At 42.9% G+C, this 18,413-nt stretch overlaps 1 protein-coding gene across 1 annotated transcript in view; it reads right to left on the reverse strand.

The window, feature by feature from the left end:
- Nucleotides 1-16,346, reverse strand: part of AATF (apoptosis antagonizing transcription factor) — a 100,089-nt gene extending 83,743 nt beyond the window's left edge. Inside the window, exons 1-4 of the mRNA XM_035724678.1 lie at nucleotides 16,091-16,346; nucleotides 14,945-15,136; nucleotides 12,275-12,706; nucleotides 11,672-11,809 (exon numbers count right to left, since the gene is read on the reverse strand). Coding sequence (XP_035580571.1) covers nucleotides 11,672-11,809; nucleotides 12,275-12,706; nucleotides 14,945-15,136; nucleotides 16,091-16,175 — 847 coding nt within the window. The 5' untranslated portion in view covers nucleotides 16,176-16,346. The remainder of the gene's footprint in view (nucleotides 1-11,671; nucleotides 11,810-12,274; nucleotides 12,707-14,944; nucleotides 15,137-16,090) is intronic.
- Between the last annotated feature and the right edge of the window lie 2,067 nt (nucleotides 16,347-18,413).

An 18,413-nucleotide genomic window follows, 5' to 3' on the forward strand; every position in this document is an offset into this window, starting at 1 on the left:
CTTAAAAAGTAGAACCGGGGTTAAAAAAAAAAAGTAGAACCGGGGTGCCTTGGCTGGCTCAGACAGTGGAATGTGTGACTCTTGATTTTGAAAGTTCGAGCCCCAAGTTGGGTATAGAGATTAATTAAGAAATAAAATCTTAAAAAAAAAAAGTAGAACCATAAAAGAAAAGAAAGAAAAGAGAGAATGGAAAATTGAAGAGGAAAAAAGAAAGGAATCAGAAGGACAGACTAACATCAAATGATAGGTCTTCCAAAAAAAGAAAGAAAAAACAGAGGAGAGAAAATCATGAACAAAATAATTTTAAGGAAATTTCCAGAACTGAAAGATGGGTGTCCAGGTAGAAAAGGCCTTGTGAGTACTCCACACAGTGGCTATAACAGATCTACACCAAGGTGCAGCATTATGAAATTTCAGAATTCTGCAGACAAAGGAGAAGTCCCCAGCTTCCAAAAAGGGAGGAAAAAACAGTAAGATCGGGAATCAGAATGGCTTCTGACTTTATCAAGAGCAACTCTGGAGGGTGGAGGGCAATGGAATGTTTTATAGAATTCTACACAGTTCTATATTGTATAGAATTCTATACAATCAATCGTGATGACAGAATAAAGATATTTTCAGACAACCAAGGTCTAAATAGTTTATATCTCCTGTACCATTTCTCAGCAAACTACTAAAGGATATACTTAATCAAAATAAGGGAGTAAGCCAAGAAAGATCCTGGAGTAAGAGATGCACAGAAGTGAGAAGCTAAGGTAATCCCCAGGATGATGAAGGGAGATGCCAGCATGATAGCTGGGCACCAGAAAAGGTGAACAGTCCAGATTGGAGCAGATCAAAAGGCTCTGGAACAGACTTACTCAGGAAAATAAATTGGCAGAATACCTGATGCAACTGAGTATCTTACAGGGAGATTTAGACAACTAGAGAAAAGTTTGGGCTTAAATAACTGTACAGAAAAAATACAAACAGAAATGTAACAATTATTAACTCTAGAAAACAGAATGATGTGTGGGAAAGGACAAATAATCATAGTATATATACTACACGGCTCAGCTGTGAATGGTGTTTACATAGACAATAATGTAAATACTAACTATTGATCTAACCAAATTACAATATACAACCATGAAGGGAGAGAAACTGTGTATGAGTGTAGGAGGAACAAGAGCTAAATCCTCATTTTCATAATGAAGCACCAACAGATAATGCCTAAAACTGAAAAATCAAGTAGAAACAAAACTTGTTCATTAGAGATAAGGACAGAAATCCATGGATTCCAAAAAAAAAAAAAAAAAAATACAACAAATAATTAAAAATATAATTGCTGCTTTAGGGGCACCTGGGTGGCACAGTCAGTTGAATGTCCGACTCCTGGTTGCAGCTCAGGTCATGATCTCAGGGTCCTGAGATCAAGCCCCAGGTCAGACTCCACACTCAGTGCAGAGTCTGCTTGAGACTCCCTCTCCCTCCCTTTCCCTCTGCCCCTCCCTACTCCACATGCTCACTCACACTCTCCCTCTCTCCAATAAATAAATAAATCTTAAATATATATATAAAATTGTTGCTTTGGGATAGTAGGTCCTGGCAAGGGAGTGGTGGTACACAGGCAGCAGATACTGGTTTTCCAATAATGCTTTATAAAATTATTTGACTCTTTAAATTATATACATATAAAACTTGGGTAAAAATTTAAAAGAAGAAAGGGGGTGGCTCACCAGGGGGAGGGGCAGAGGGAGAGGGAAAGGGAGAGAATCTCAAGCAGACTCCACACTGAGCGCAGAGCCCGAGGCAGGGCTCGATCCCAAGACCCTGAGATCATGACCCAAGCCAAAACCAAGAGTCGGATGCTCAACCGACTGCACCACCCAGTCGCCCCCTGATGCAGAGTCATTAATAAAAGATCTACTGGAACCAGAACTAGGAACTTGAACTACACTAAGAACATTCTCTGTTTAGTGGCCCAGGAACCATGACTCTGAACACATAGGAAAAAAGTGTAAGTCTCCAGTTCTTCCCCATCCTGCTCTTATACCTTATTTACATAGTAATAACACTGTGTAAATGCAGTTTATAGGTTTTCAACTCCTGGGGTCAACACAGGGGTAAGGCCCTGGGCTCCTGGCCAGTAGTGGCAGGGAAGACTAAAACGGCAGGAGAAAGAAGACGGGAGGACTACCTCGTACGTTTTCCTCAAAATTCTGCTATCTCATCCCCTATTCCTCATTCACAATTTATGACCTTGGTTTCAATTTCAAAGAAAATACAACTATGAAAAGAGAATTTTCACAGACTCCTACCTATTGGTGTCTATTTATACACTACCTTCCCAGCTGTCATGACAGTTAAATTGTCCACACTGCTATTGAAGGCCACCCTTCTTGTCCCATGTCCACTTACCTACCCAAGCACATTGCTACAGCAGATGATCATTCTTAACAAACACACAGCTTACTCCTTGCGTCTCAAAATAATCAAAACACTTCTCTCTGACTCCACATCCTTCTCCATGTCCCATCTCTCTGCTCCCCTTTAAAGCCACATCCTTACAAAGTGTTGTCTATACTTGCAATCTCAAATCCCTTTTTCCCATCCTCATGCAAACCCATTCCTGCCCAGCTATATCCCACTCCACCAAAACTGTTCACCAAGGTCACAGCTGACCACCATGTTGCTAAATTAAATGGTCAATTCTTAGCTTACTTAGCCTGCAGTAGCATTCCCATCTTTCATACCAAAGAATCAATGAGTCAAAAAACAGATATAAACAAACTACCTACAATTATAGAAGTAAAACAGAAATAGAATGAGACTAACTGTAAGGCAAAGGGTTACTGCTGTCTCCCTGAATGCTTTGGTGCTACTTATTATATTCCTGTATGATATTAATAAAATGATTTAAGCACAGGTTTTAAGACACGAATAACAGTAATAAAGGAGAGTAGCATCTTATGCAGTGGTTAGGTTCTCAAGCCTGAGCATAAAGCAAAAATCGAGTTCTGACAAAACTTAAAAATCCCTAAAACTTCCTATAAAGTTAAGCACTGTACTGTCTCTCCACAAGTTGGACCCAGGCAGTTCCTCCCCTCAAACTCCGGAGCACACAGCTAGTTCAACCATTAAACACTGCTGCAAATGACTACAGTTAGGGCCTATGCTGTAAGTTTAAACACCAGATCCAGTCTGTCTGATGAGATGCTCACCAGAGCAACTACAGCTCCTGCCCACCACCTCAGGCAGGCTTCCTCGGGGGCCCTCGCTCGCTGAATACAATGGCAGGCAGAAGTTCTGCACTACTGAAGTGGTTTCTCTCTCCCTCTTCTTTTTTTGGCCAGGCACCTATAGTTAAAAGCGGGTTAATTAAATATATAAATATATTTAATATATAAATATATTAAAAAATATAATGAGGCTCCAACATACAATGATGCACACAGCTTCCCCACGTATACAACAGGTTGAGCAATCTTATTAGGGAACCACTACTATTACCAGCTACTCCAAGTCAGGGCTGCCTCTTACTTCTGTAACCACAGACATGCCTAACTCCTAAGAAAGCCAAACCAATAAAACAAATTTTCTGACTAGACTGGTTTCAGTTGTTTTCATGCTTCTACAACTCTGTTGACCTAGGGTTCATCTCTTCAAGGTAGGTGGAATCACAGCATGACAGTCTGACACTCTCCTCCTGTCCTACCACTTTGGAAAAGCACTTGCTCTGTGATCCAGTTTTACTCTCTTCATAGTAGAAATGCCTAATTAACCAGGTTGGACAAATTAAGTAGCTCAACAGGGACCAAAAGTTTTCCTACACAAAACTCATTCTCTAATAAACAGACAAAACAAAGCATATATTTCAACGCTAAATCAAGGGGTATCATGTAAATATCAAACAGAAAGTTATCAAAATGTCTTCATTTCCCACCTACAGTTTAGGAAAAATAAGAGATCAATAATGCTCTGAGGTAGCAGGAGAGTAGGAAAATAACAGTCACAGATGAGAATTTCAATTGTTACAATTCTTCTAAGGACCAGTTTTGCAATATATTCCGAAAGTCTTAAAAAAAAAAAAAGGCACAATCCCTTTTTCCCAGCAATTGCATTTCCAGGGAATATAGATCTGTGCTATCCACTAGCCATAGGTGGCTATTAGCGGTCGAAATGTGGTAAGTCCAAACTGAGACAAGCTATAAACATAGGATATATCCTGGACTTCAAAGATTTAACATGAAAAAAAGATATATAATATACCTCACTAATATTTGTATATTGACTAAACGTTAAAATATTTTTGATACATGGGGTTAAATAAAATATGTTACAAGTTAATTTTACGTGTTTTCTTAGACTTTTTCTTAATGTAATTAATACAAAATTTTAAATTACCTATGTGGCTTACATTATATTTCTATCAAAGGGCTACTTTTAGACAAATTGCACAAAAATGTATGTACAAGGATGTTTATCAAAGTGTGCTTTATAAAAGTGAAAAGCCAGAATAAACCTAAGCATCCATCAATACAGATTGGCTAAATAAATTGCAGTAAATCTATAAAATGGAATATTCTGTAGCCACTGAAAATGCTGTGTACATCTAAATATACTGACATGAAATGATATATTAAGTAGAAAAAATAAGTTTAAAAATAGTACATATTTATAAGATTCCTTTTCTTTTCAAAAGGAGCTCGTGTGTGTGTGTGTGTGTGTGTGTGTGTGTGTGTGTGTGTGTGTGTAAGCACAGAAAAAGGTCTGAAAGGTTATTCATTAAAATGACAACTGTGGTTACCTCTGGGCAGTAGGATTGCAGGTAATCCTTATTTTCTTCTTTATGCCTTTATGTATTTTCTGAATTTCTGAAGTAAGCATGACATAATTTTATAATTAAAATAGTAAAGATCTTCTTAAAAATGAGACATTGGCTAAAACAAAAAGATCAATCTTATATCACTTTTGTTAGATGAAGTCTATAGTAACAAAGGTCCTTAATCCTACACTAGGAGAAGCTTGCAAATACCTGTCCCAAGCTATACTTAAACTTATCCCAAGTAATTAAGAATGTTTCCTGGTTCTACATATCATTTGTGAAAACTCTGCCATGAACCCATAAGGTATTAAATGAGAGAACACAGAAATAGATGTTCATGCATTTGTCACCTAAGGCAGCTAAGTAATTTAAAAAGGGGAGCGTTTCACTGATAATACTAGTTGTCTATGGAATAGGGAACTGGTGGCAGTTCCTGAGTAGCACAAGGGGAGGAAACAAAATTTTCTTTATATAAGAGTTTGGTATCTTTTGCATTTTGAGCCCTGTGAATCTACTGCCTACTTTAAAAATAAATAAAATTTTAAAAACAAAACAGAAACATCTATAAACACTCCATGATTGCCCATGACTTACTCAAAATTTAAAAAGTTATTCTTAAGGGACACCTGGGTGACTCAGTCAGTTAAGTGTCCAACTCTTGATTTCGGCTCAGGTCACGGATCTCAGGGTCTTGAGATCGAGCCCCACATTGGGCTCCATGCTCAGTGCGAGGTCTGCTTGAGATTCTCTCTCTCCCTCTGCCCCTCCCCCTGCTGGGACTCTCTAAATAAATAAATAAATAAATAATCAAAAAAAGAAAAGAAAAGTCACTCTTAAGATGTTTACTGGTGCTGAAATCAAATTAGCATTAAAAACTGTAGTCTAGAGGTGCCTAAGTGGCTCAGTTGGTTGGGCGTCTACCTTTGGCTCAGGTCACGATCTCACGGTCCCAGGATCGAGTCACACATCAGGTTCCCTGCTCAGCGGGGAGCCTGTTTCTCCCTTTCCCTCTGCTGCTCCCCCTGCTTGTGCTCGCTCTCTCTCAAAAATAAATAAATAAATAAATAAAATCTTTTTTAAAAACCCAAAAAACCCTGTAGTCTATTCAAGTCAAAATAGTTGAAGGGCTGGCGGAAGGGCCAAAGAATGAGGCGAGGGTGAATATGAGCTTGAAGTGGGAAGATGGAGGGAAGCAAATACAATGTAATTTATTAATAGTGGAATTTGTTTTTACACTCATAGACAAGTAAAGAATCTCAACACTTCCTCTATATTTATATTACATTATACTATGTTCCTGGGCTCTTTTGCTTATGGGAAATAGCAAAATGTCAACCATTGTTTCTATTAAAGGTCTTTAATGATATTGCATTTTAGACCTGTAATGAAACATGGGCGCTCACTACAGTTTGTAATGCATCTCATTAAATACATTAATAACATGCATTTCACTAAAAGGTCAACTTATTATGGCTGAAGTTTGGCTTTCCTTTAATCACTTCATTTAAAGCTATAGAGCAAACTCTGAAAAAGATAGTGAGAGTGCCTGTTACAGAAATGCTCAATTCTCCCATCCATTAAAATCAGTTACGCTTATTAAGAAATCACCGTTAATGTTTTTACGTGAAGTAACAATATTGTGATTTTTTTTTCTTTTTTAAAGATTTATTTATTTTAGAGAGAGTGTACATGCACACATAAGTGGGGGCAGCGGTAGGAGAGGATCCCAAGGAGACTAACTGCTGAGCAGGGAGCCTGAGACCCTGAGATCATGACCTGAACCAAAATCAAGAGTAAGACACTTAGCTGACTGAGCCATCCAGGTGCCCCAGTATTGTGATTTTTTAAGAAACCCTTTTAGAGATACATGCTGATTTACTGATAAAATGATAGAATGTCTACTGTTTGCTCCAAACTAACCCAGAAATAGAGGGAGAGCTAGTATAAACACAGATGAAATACGACTGGCCAGGAATTGATGACTGCTCAGGTGGTAAAGGTATGTGGGTTCGCTGTCCAATTCTCTATGCTTTTATATAAGTTTGATATACTCAGGTTTCCTTAAGTAACTTGCCTTCTTCCTTATACACTGCTGCCTCCTAAACCTGTAGAACTTTTTAAAAAGAAAATCAGAGAGGAAAAGGTAACCTCTTTAGAGAAATGCTTTTGGCACAGAAAAATCCCTTAATTTTGCTAAGGTTACTTTATGACTTACCACTTATGCAACTACTAAAATATCAAAAAATGTCTTTGAAACTACTTAACACTTCAAGAGTTCTAATTACCAACACGTAACACCACGGTGACTGGGGACTTAAGTGCACGTGTGCTGGGGAAGGAAGGAGATACTTACGTAGTTTCTGAAAAAAACAGAGTTTAGGGTGCTGACGTTAGAGTGGCATGCTGCTCATCTGTTTACTGTGGTTAAAATCTGCTGCTTTAGAGGCTATTTTAGGACTATGAGAGTAAACAGCAGTGACAACAAGAGAACATATCAAGAAAACACAACCTGAGAACGGGATCCCACATGCAATGAAACTGACGTTGAGAGGATAAAAGGTATCCGAAACCAGAAGAAATCCGAAAGGCAGGAGAACCCAAATAGCTTTCATAGTGTCACCAAAGCCAAAGGCAGTATTTCAAGGAAAAAGGTTGAATGCTTCAAGGAGGTAGCAGCTGGCTTTGGTGGCAAGGAAATCTCTGGTCATCTTTTCAGTTATAAGACAAAAGCTGAATTATAAGCATTAAAGAAGAATGTAACTCTACACTTTCCAGAATGAATGCTTAATTTAAGTTATATAGGAAATCTGAATACTAATAAAAATCAAAAAATACTGAAGACTGTGGGGATGATGGTCATTACACTGATGGCCATCATTCACATGGCTGATTATTACCAAACGCCTCTTTCAGCAGAAAAATACCCACACCTAACATCTGTGGGGCACTGTGTGCCAGCCACTGTGCTAATGCTTTATACTGACCATGTCCTTCAATCCTCACAACCATACTATCACCCTCTTGCTGTGAAGTTAAGTAACCTGCCCAAGGTCACAGAGGTAAATCCACTGCTGAGATGGAATCTAAAGCCAGGCGATCTAACTTTAACTCCTTTAAGACCCCGCGAACTGACAAGAGATTTAATTAAAGACAGTAAGTTCCAGGGCCTGTTCTGGGGTCAGTATAAATTCAGCCTAGGTTCCACACCAGCCATAGAGCACAGTATAAATGGTGCATCCAGAGTAATGCAGTCCAGTTTTTCTTAAACTGTTTACCAACACAGGGAGATAGACAACATATTATGTCATAATGTCATAAGAAGATTGAAAACAAACAAAAAGTAGCCAACTTAGGGCGCCTGGCTGGTTCAGTCGGTAGAGCATGCAACTCTTGATCTTGGGGTTATGAGTTCTGAGCCCCTTGTTCGATACAGAGATGACTTAAAAATAAAACCTCAGGGGCACCTGGATGGCACAGTTGGTCGAGTGTCCGGCTCTTGGTTTCCACTCAGGTCATGATCTCAAGGTCGTGAGACTGTGCTCTGTGTTCAGCGCAGAGTCTGCTTGGGAGTCTCTCTCCCTCTCCCTCTGCCCCTCCACCCCATGCTTTCTCTCTCAAATAAATAAATCTTTAAAAAGAAATCTGAAAAAAAAAAAAAAAATAGCCACCCTTCAGATGTGCAGAAATGTTACTTATTAGAATACTCTCCACTCTCCCATCTTAGACTATGTGACACTAAAAAAACATGCCTTTCTTCTCCCTCTTCCACTGCAACCCACCCTGTCAGATTGTAACAGACATGTCACATTAACTGGAATTTACCCATGAGACAAAGAGGAAATTGGTTAAGTACAAAAAAAGATCAAGAAGATCAGAACACTTGCAAATAATATTAAAGTAGATAAAGAAACTACTACCCAAGAATAAGAATGTGTCAACCTGACATGGACTAACCCTTAAAATAGCAGTATTTTAAGATGAATCCAAAAAAGGGGCACCTGGGTGGCTCAGTCGTTAGGCGTCTGCCTTCGGCTCAGGTCATGATCTCAGGGTCCTGAGATCGGGCCCTGCATTGGGCTCCCTGCTCAGCAGGGAGCCTGCTTCTCCCTCTCCCTCTCCCCCTGCTTGTGTTCCCTCTTTTGCATTGTCTCTCTCTGTCAAATAAATAAATAAAATCTTTAAAAAAAAAAAAAAAGATGAATCCAAAAAAGAAGGAAAAGGATCAAGCAAGAAAGAAGAGTAATAAATAACAAAATGGGAAAGGTCTCCTCATGAAACACTTCAGACATTTAACCTAGAGCAGTCTAGGTCTCACTCCAAAGCATACCAAGAATTAGGGTACCAGGGCATTAAAAACAGCAGAGAAATGGGGCGCCTGGCTCGCTCAGTCGGTAGAGCATGCAACTCTTGATCTTGGCTTCGTGAGATTGAGCCCCATGTTGGGCAAAGAATTTACTTAAAAAGAAAAAGAAAATAGCAGGTAAGTGCTCCAAAAATCTCAAAAATTTTGAAAACTGCCAACCATCATTTATTTAAGGGAAGAAGGGGGGAAATCTAATGGAGGGGATATAAAAGTTCTACCCTCACAATATCTGTAGGGTTCCTGACTTCAAGTATGGCAGGACATAAAATCTACAGGCTGGACCCTAAGAAGCAATTCCTAATTAAAGCAGGTATTCTGGGGCACCTGGCTGGCTGAGTTGGTAGAGCATGCGACTCTTTTTTTTTTAAGATTTTATTTATTTATTTATTTGAGAGAGCGACAATGAGAGACAGAGAGAGAGCACATGAGAGGGGGGAGGGTCAGAGGGAGAAGCAGACTCCCTGCCAAGCAGGGAGCCCGATGCGGGACTCCAGGATCCCGGGATGATGACCTGAGCCGAAGGCAGTCGCTCAACCGACTGAGCCACCCAGGCGCCCCGAGCATACAACTCTTGATCTCTGGGTTGTGATTTTGAGCGCCATGTGCAGCACAGAGTTCATGTAAAAAAAAAAAGCAGGTATTTTCCCACAAGAAAGTTTTGCAGAATCCCCCACCCTAGAAATCCTATATATTTACTTTGAAGTTTGAGGTGATTCTACCTGGAGGCAGATGTCCTCCTCAGGGCCCTTCCAATTCTAACTCCACAACACTATAAAAACAAGTTTTGGGGCGCCTGGGTGGCTCAGTTGGTTAAATGTCTGCCTTCAGCTTGGATCATACATGATCCCAGAGTCCTGGGATGGAGGGAGTCTGCTTCTCCCTCTACCTCTGCCCCTCCTGCCCCTTGTGCCCTCTCTCTCTTTCTCTCAAATAAATAAATAAAATCTTAAAAAAAAAAAACAAAAAACAAGTTTTAAAGAGCAAATGAAAACACTTAGGTCTCAGCATGCAAATAGGAATAGCAATTGCAACCACAGTGCACTAAGCCCAAATCTCCCTCTGCCCCCATCCTTTGGTGTCCTTGGGTACACAGCACACAGCCCACAGGGGTAAGGCAGTACAGAAGGAAGACCTCTCAAGAGTAAGGCAGGAAAGCTGGAGTTTGGTCTGCTGTGCATGAACAAGCTCTATAACTTTGGGCAACTCATTCTCTCTGGGCCCTGGTTTTCTCATCTATAAAATGAGGGGACTGCAAACCAAATAATTTCTAAATCCCTCTTCTACAATTCTTGGGCTTTATAGCTCAGCAATTCTCTCCCAAAACTTTTTCCTCACTTGCAGTCATCACCTTTCCTCACTCTATGCAACCCAAAGAGAGATATAAATGAGACTGCCTTAGCATGTTTTCTAGAAACCTCCCAACAAAGAAAAGCATCTTGTAAGCATGACACTACCAAAATGAACAGGGATCAGCCATTCATTGTCTCTCTTTTGTTCTATACCAGTGGGTTTGCAAATAGAGTCCTCTGAGCATTAAAGAAGTAACTCAGAAAGCCAAGGGAAGGAGGAGGAGGGAAGTGAAGGCAGGTAAGAGAAAAGTGGAACAGGGGCACCTGGGTGGCTCAGTCAGGTGAGCGTCTGACTCTTGATTTCGGCTAAGGTCATGATCTTGGGGTCCTGGGATCAGGCCCCGTGATGGGCTCCATGCGCAGCAGGGAGTCTGCTTGTCCCTCTCCCTCTGATCCTCCCCCCACCTCCACTCTCTCCCTCCCTCTCTCAAATAAATACATAAAAAAAATCTTTAAAAAAAAAAAAGAGGGCGCCTGGGTGGCTCAGTTGGTTAAGCGACTGCCTTCGGCTCAGGTCATGATCCCAGGGTCCTGGGATCGAGTCCCACATCGGGCTCCCCCTGCTCTGCGGGGAGCCTGCTTCTCCCTCTGCCTCTGCCTCCCACTCCCCCTGCTTGTGCTCTCTCTCTCTCTCTGTCGAATAAATAAATAAAATCTTAAAAAAAAAAAAAAAAAAAAAAAAAAAGGAAAGAAAAGTGGAATAGAGGGGCGCCTGGGTGGCTCAGTTGGTTAAGCGACTGCCTTCGGCTGAGGTCATGATCCCAGGGTCCTGGGATCGAGCCCCGCATCGGGCTCCCTGCTCGGCGGGAAGCCTGCTTCTCCCTCTCCCACTCCCCCTGCTTGTGTTCCCTCTCTCTCTGTCTCTCTCTCTGTCAATTAAATAAATAAAATCTTTAAAAAAAAAAAAAAAAAAAGAAAAGTGGAATAGACATGACTCAAGTACCCAATCCATTTCAATCAAAGTTGTCCTCATTTGGTAAGAGGTATATTGCTGTTTTTTTTTTTTTTAAAGGTAAATACTATTCTGTACCATATTATCACTAAAATCAAATCTTCCCTTCCTCAACTCGGTGGTGCTACAAATATAATCCCAGTGTATCCCAATGTACCCCAGTGGTTCTAAGTATCCCCAGATGGTATAAGTATTCTTACTATTTTTTAGGGCGCTGGCAAATTCTGGGCCACCTTTGTTCTTGAAAATAGGGAAAACATCTGGTTGAGGAAGCTGATTGGTGGTCAACAGAGCTTTTTGTAGCTTGATCCTTCCTTCCAAGAGCTGGTCCCACAGTGCTGAGAAAGAAAAAAAATTTTCATTCCTCAGTTACAAAATCTTCCTGGTTTGGGGCGGGGGGGAGGGGGCGATAGGAAATCACACCAGTCTCTATGAAGCACGGCTTTATCACAGCTTCTTGCCATGAAAATACTCGCCATTATAATGTGAAATGAACATTATAAGAAATAAACCCAGTATCTTGGAAGCCAATATTTGCTATACGAGAGAAGGAATGCTAAAGTCCAAAGAAAAAACTGTTTTCTCTTCAATATCCCATAGCTGCGAAAGGACTAGAACAGAACCAGCTAAGCAGCTCAGTGTAGAAATGACTGGCTAAGCAGAGAATGGGGCTTTAGGCCTCTAGGTAGGTGAGGCATATCACAAATTAACTGGAACGACACAGGAGTGAGGGGACAGCCAAAAAAACAGGAGATCCAACGCAGACACTGAAAAATAAGCCAAGGGCAAAACCGTGTACAAACCTATCTGGTTCTTCACGGCTCTTCCTTTCTCCACTTCCTCGGAAACTCTGGCACCGGAGAAGGTCATCACTACACCATCATCTTCGCTATTCCTGTCTTCAGCCCTGTCTTCCTCACTCTCACCCTCGGAGTCTTCCTCCCCATCCCCTTCTTCCATGCCACTCTCCTCCTCCTCTTCACCTTCCTCCTCCTCACTGCTACCAAGGTCATCCATTCCCTCGGTGAATTTTTCAAAGTCACTGATGCTCTGGACACTAAAACCTGGTGTTTTCCCAGGGCAGCTTCGGCTCTTCTTCCAGGCCGGACTACTGTCCTTGTCATTATCACACTCCTCTTGCTCAGCAGCACTCATGACATCCTCATCGGATCCCTCCAGACCCAGCCCGTTGGAATCTCCATCTCTAGACTCTTCCTCATCAGATATCTCCTTGTCTAAACGAGACGAAAGAAGGAAAAAAGACAGATGTCACTCTGAGACAAATACTAGGGCGTATCTTCCATTTCGAATAAAGGACTATAGCATCCATCAAAAAAATAAAATGTATTATTGTACTCAATTCAAGTATTTATTGTACATCTACTATCTCTAAAATGCTAAAGGGAGAAGCAAAGATGAACAAAACATGGGTCTTACCCTAACGAAAGGTTCTAGTGGGAAAAACAGACCCTTTGAAACTATAACACAGACAAGACTTGACAAAGTTTTCATAACCCAAAGAAGGGAGAAATTTTAAGTGTGGGGCAAGTGGATTTAAACGAGGCTTTTAAGAAAGAGGTGGCCTTTGGTCTGGACCTTAGAGAATGGTAAGATTTTTGGGGAACTGGGAATTAACAGTTTTCCCAAACCCACATCTGAAAAAACATAATTTATCATTAACTATCCCAAATGTACAATCTCCATCACACCAGTGTACCCTATTTTTTTAAAGATTATGTTTATTTTTACCCTATTTATTAAATACTTATTAAGTATCTATTATGAGCCAGGTATAGATAAAAGCTAAGAAATGACAAGTAGAAAGTAATACCTGCGGGGAGGGGTTCATAGCCTGGTGGGAGTGGTAGATATGCATGCCAACATTCATATCATTATTATGATTATAGTGTCATTAGTACACACTATATGGAAAAGGATCCATCTAACTCTCCTGAAAGGGAGAGGAATTGGCTTCATGTGAAGGAGACATAATTTTCCTGATTAAACATAAATAACAGCTTATGTGATAGGTCTTCGGTACTTCTTTAAAGAACTACATATAAACTCAAGACATGGAGAGGGCTGTCAAAATATAAATACAAAAACTAAGTGCAAAAATAGTAAGCAGAAATTAATCATTTAAGTTCTTTAAATGTGTGCCATTTCTCAGATTAAGGTATATTCATAGAGTAGTAGTTAAGAGTATAGATCTTGGAATCAGACTGACTTATTTGAATCCTGGCTCTTCTGCTTACTAGCTGTATGACCTTGAGCAAGTTACATAACCAATCTGTCCCTCAATTTCCTTACCTGTAAAATGGGGATAAATACTACCAACTTCATAAACTATTGAGAGTGTCAAATGAAATGGTACATGTAATGATAACAGTAACAACATCTTTTGAAGACTTAACTGTGTTCCAGTCTCTTAGCACTTTAAAGAACTTACCACAATGCTTGACATATGCTGAAAGCCCAATAAATATAACATTTGTCTCATGATTGGTCCCTTTATCACTCTCTAGGCAAAGTATGTGAAATGAACTTATCAGGAGCCCCCAGAACTATATCAAGGGCCAAATCATAGGTATCGTGACCTGAATGATAGTTTCTTTTATAGTTATTTATGGATTCTCAACATGGAACCTCTCTAAAGGAAAAAAAAGATGGCATCCACTCAGTAATCACCATATCCAGCCCCTCTCTTTTTCCACTGAGAAACTTACAATGTTTTAAAACTATAAGCTCATGTCCTCACATCCTCCTAAGGCTCTTGCAGGGGAGAGGGAAGGATTATGCTATTTTTACAATGGCAAAAAATGAGCTTCATAAATTACTGTTATACAGTGACCCAAGGCAAGACTTGAAAAACCAAAAGAAAAGGGTCAAAATCCATGAGTAGCATGTTCATCAGATGCAATTCTTTTTCAACACATAGCCTCTCCAATATCCAATGTGCATTGCCTTTCCTCTCCATTTTAGGGTGAACCATCAGGCTAAATATAAGGATTACAAAAAAAAAAAAAAGAGAGAGAGAGAGAAACTTAATAGCTCTGAGCTTTAGATTGCTTATGAACTGAAATTCAGTACCTCTTAAGGTTCTTCCTAATGCCAAAATCATGGTCTCTTCTGAGACAGTAAGTGGGGGCACGTACATAGACTAGTCTTCCAGAGATCATCCAAAAAAACAAAAAACACCCCACAAAGAAACACAACTTTAACCTTAAAAAAGTAGGAAAGTCAGGGCGCCTGGGTGGCTCAGTCGTTAAGCATCTGCCTTCTGCTCAGGTCATGATCCCAGGGTCCTGGGATCGAGCCCCGCATGGGACTCCCTGCTCTGCGGGATGCCTGCTTCTCCCTCTCCCACTCCCCCTGCTTGTGTTCCCCCTCTCGCTGTGTCTCTGTCAAATAAATAAATAAAATCTTAAAAAAAAAAGTAGGAAAGAAAAAGTACCATGCAAATGTCTACTCACCAGATGAACCTGGCAGAGTCTGCTCCCAATGGTCCTCCTTCCAAGCTTTTCTAGAGGTAGCCTTGCCAGAATACCTTCCGTCTGTGTCCAAGAGGGAGGCTGATGCCAGTTTTCTAATGCTACCCACCGCCAGGAAATGACCTTCCCCATCTTCCCCTTCATCAAACCTGTCAATCACTCTGGCAGCAGTGGCTGCAGGGAAGGGGGGAAAGTAATCAGAATCTCCAGGTTAGAAGGAACTTTAACGGTAACCCTATCCAACCCTTTTAACTCGTACTCTACAAAATCCCAACCAACTTCCAGGAAGAGGAAACTCATTACCTCTCAAGATAGACCACTACCTTACTCCTGTTCCTGAACAGAAAGCTGACCGCTGCACTACTAGTAGGACATATTTCTATGCCTTGGATCATAAAAAACGAGCCTAATTCCTCTTCATTGGTGACAGTCGCTCAAATATTGTAAGTCAGCCATCTATCCTCACTCCATCCCATCCCTAAGGGAGTCTGCTTATCCTGGCTCAACAGCCCCAGCTCCTTCAACTGATATTCCTAAGACACGATCCAGCACTCATATTTATCCTTCCTTATTCTTCCTTCCTCACACTTCTCTGAATCAAGTCTAAAGCAGGATTACTCCCAACTAGACCTTGGAACACCAGCTTACAGAGCAGCAGTCTCATTCAGTCAGCCCCTGAGCAAGTGTCTTGAGGCCTAAGGGGGCTTAAACAGCACCACGGAAAGCCACTTCTTCCTTCAATCTCCAAGTAAGTTCTTAGGGGCAGGCCCGACTTAAAAAACGACTGAGACTTCCTTCTCATTTCTAACTCAATACCAGTCAGGGCATCCTGAAGGATAACTTCCAGCCCGCTACCAGACCCGAGCTCCCTGCAACAGCCCTCGAAGCCTGAGTGGCCGGGATGCTCCGCCCACCCGAGCACCAAGTCCAGCGTGCGGGTCAGGAAGAAGCCGAAGCCCTCCTCCCGAGCCCGGGGCAACCCTCCCGGGAGGCTGTTTTCCTCTGCGCCACGGCAAGGCGAGTAGGCCAGGCGGCGAGGCCTGGCTGCCGGCCCCGCTGGCGCCGCCAGGGTCTGCCCGGGGCCGGACCCACCGCTCCACACGTGGCCTTTTCCCAGTCAGGCCTCACCCTCCTCTGGGTCGGCCTCAGGATCTGCCTCGCGCGGACGCGGGTTCAACAACTGTTCCAGCTGCAGCGCCAGCGGCCCCGCCATCGTCACCAGGTCTCGCTCCGCGCCGCGCTCGTCAGTGTGCAGCCCCCGGCGGGGCGCTCTCTCCCAGCCGGGCCCTGCCGCCCGGAGACGACCTCCCAGAACAGCCAAGGACCGCGCAGAACCCTGCTCTCGCTTGGGGCCGGCCACTTCCGGGAGGTGCGCGGGAGGGGGCGGGGCCTGCGTGTCTCTGCGGGCGTTGCTAGGAAGAAGGCGGAAGCGCGCGGAAGGCTGTAGGGGTTGTCGCGGTCCCGGCGCGCGTGCGCGTGCGTGGAGGGGGAGTGTGGGGCTGTCCGGGAGCGCGCGAGGGCACGTGGCCGCCGTTGGCGCGGAACAAACGTTGCAGTGCGCGCGGCCCTTGTCCCCTTGCCTGGAATATGCTTCAAGATTTGAACGAGATTCGCTTAGAAATAAAGTGTGGTGTGGCCGTCGCCTATGGTGGCTGATTTGAAAAAGAGGGGGGAGTAAAGGGTAAGCGTCTCCAGCCTCAGGTGCGCTTTCGGGTACTCACAGACTGGGACCAAGACAGGTTTGGCATTTAACAAGTTGGAGGAGTCTGGGGGCCGGGCACACGCTTGTGACCCCGTGGTGGTCAGGATTTAAGAATCCTACGTCAGGGACGTGCATGCGTAAGTGTGCGGCTGACTCTTGGCGTCGTTATTAATAGGAATAATCAGAAGTCGCTCGGACTGTTCATAAATAAAGATCGATTCTGTAGTTTCTCCAAGTAGCCTTGTCTTAGGGAAAAGGGGGTGGTGATGATTACTTCATACCCTCATTATTGATATCTGTTCAAAGGGGAAGGCATACTCAGACACTTGAAACTGGTGCACAAATGCAGAAAAACTCACGTCTACCGTTAGAGGGGCACAGGTAGACTCAGAATATAAAGACTTAATAGGATCAATTTAATTACACCCAGTCACATGGAAAGATACAATCCCTTTATATTCTCTTTCCTTCGTGAAGCATTCCCTAGCTGCCCGCTGTGTGGCAGGCACTGCCAGAGGAGATACAAAGATGAGTAAGTTAAATTCTCTCCTGAAGGTGATCAGCCCGGGGCGGGGGTGGGGGGGGGGTGGGGGGGTGGACAGACAAACTTGTAAACAGAAATGGCAATAAGGGATGATAAGGGTGAGTTCAAAATGGTCTATCCTTCCAGTATCTGTTTGAGATCACCTGTAGAAACCTCGAACCCCGTAAACAGAAACTGCATCAAAAGAGTCCAGAAAAGAGTGTTAAGGGTTCCAGGCCAGTTGGATCACAGAGCTGAACAGCCTAGGAACCCTCAGCTCACCAGTGTTTCCTGTGGAACTTAGGAGAAGTGAGAGTCCCTGACTTTCACTGTCTTAGTACGCCCTCAGGGTCAAGAGCAATGAGAGGCCATCCCTTTGGTGAGGCTTGTTTCATGTCCCCTTCCTAGGTGACTGCAGAGGGGAAGGGGAATCTATCATAGGGTAGACCCCCTCAAACCTAAAAGGGAAAGAATGCCAGGCTAGGACAGGAGCACCCTAGGCAGGGTACTAAGGCAAAAGAAAGCCGCTTTTTTACCAGCAGCAAGAGAATTAGGGCTAGAAAACAGCGTTGTTTGTTTTTGTTAACATATATCCTGCAAGTGGAGTCTGGTGCGGGCATCTTGGACCCCCAGGGCAAAAGCCTGCCCCTCAGGCTGCAACAGGGAGCCATCGCCTTGGGCTTCAAAGGACAAAAATGTTTCCACGTTTAGGAAACTACCTCCTCCAATCCTCTTCCCTTCCTATTTGAACAATAGTGCTTAGCATCCTTGCCTTCAGGGTAAAGAAAAGGGAGAAAAGGGGGAGGGAGGCAAGATAGGTTCAGAGACCACCTCTAAACTGTCATACAAATAGGACACTGGTGGATGATTCTGGGCAGAAAATGCCCGAGTTCTGCTTACCTACTATCCCGTCTCTGTCCTGGTCCCCACTGACTTGGGAAGCCTTTGGAGGAAGAAATCAAGACTACTCTACTCCAGTCACACACATCCCAGGGCCCCCCAAATGCTCCTCTTGCTTTCTTACCCCATACTGAAGGTAGGGAGGGGAGGCAAGAGGAAAGACTTCTAAGACTTAACATGCAGCTGAGAGAAGTTGAGACACAGCACGGGGCAGGGGAGCACCCTCCTAAATGCCCTCTCTAGGGGGCCCTTCCTGCTTGCATTCTAGTATCTTGAGAAGGGAGGAGGGGTTTCCTGTTGGGAACGGGTCTAGAGATAGAGGGTGG

This window comes from Zalophus californianus, chromosome 16 (assembly GCF_009762305.2).
Source record: "Zalophus californianus isolate mZalCal1 chromosome 16, mZalCal1.pri.v2, whole genome shotgun sequence".
In the NCBI taxonomy this organism is placed as follows: Eukaryota; Metazoa; Chordata; class Mammalia; order Carnivora; family Otariidae; genus Zalophus; species Zalophus californianus.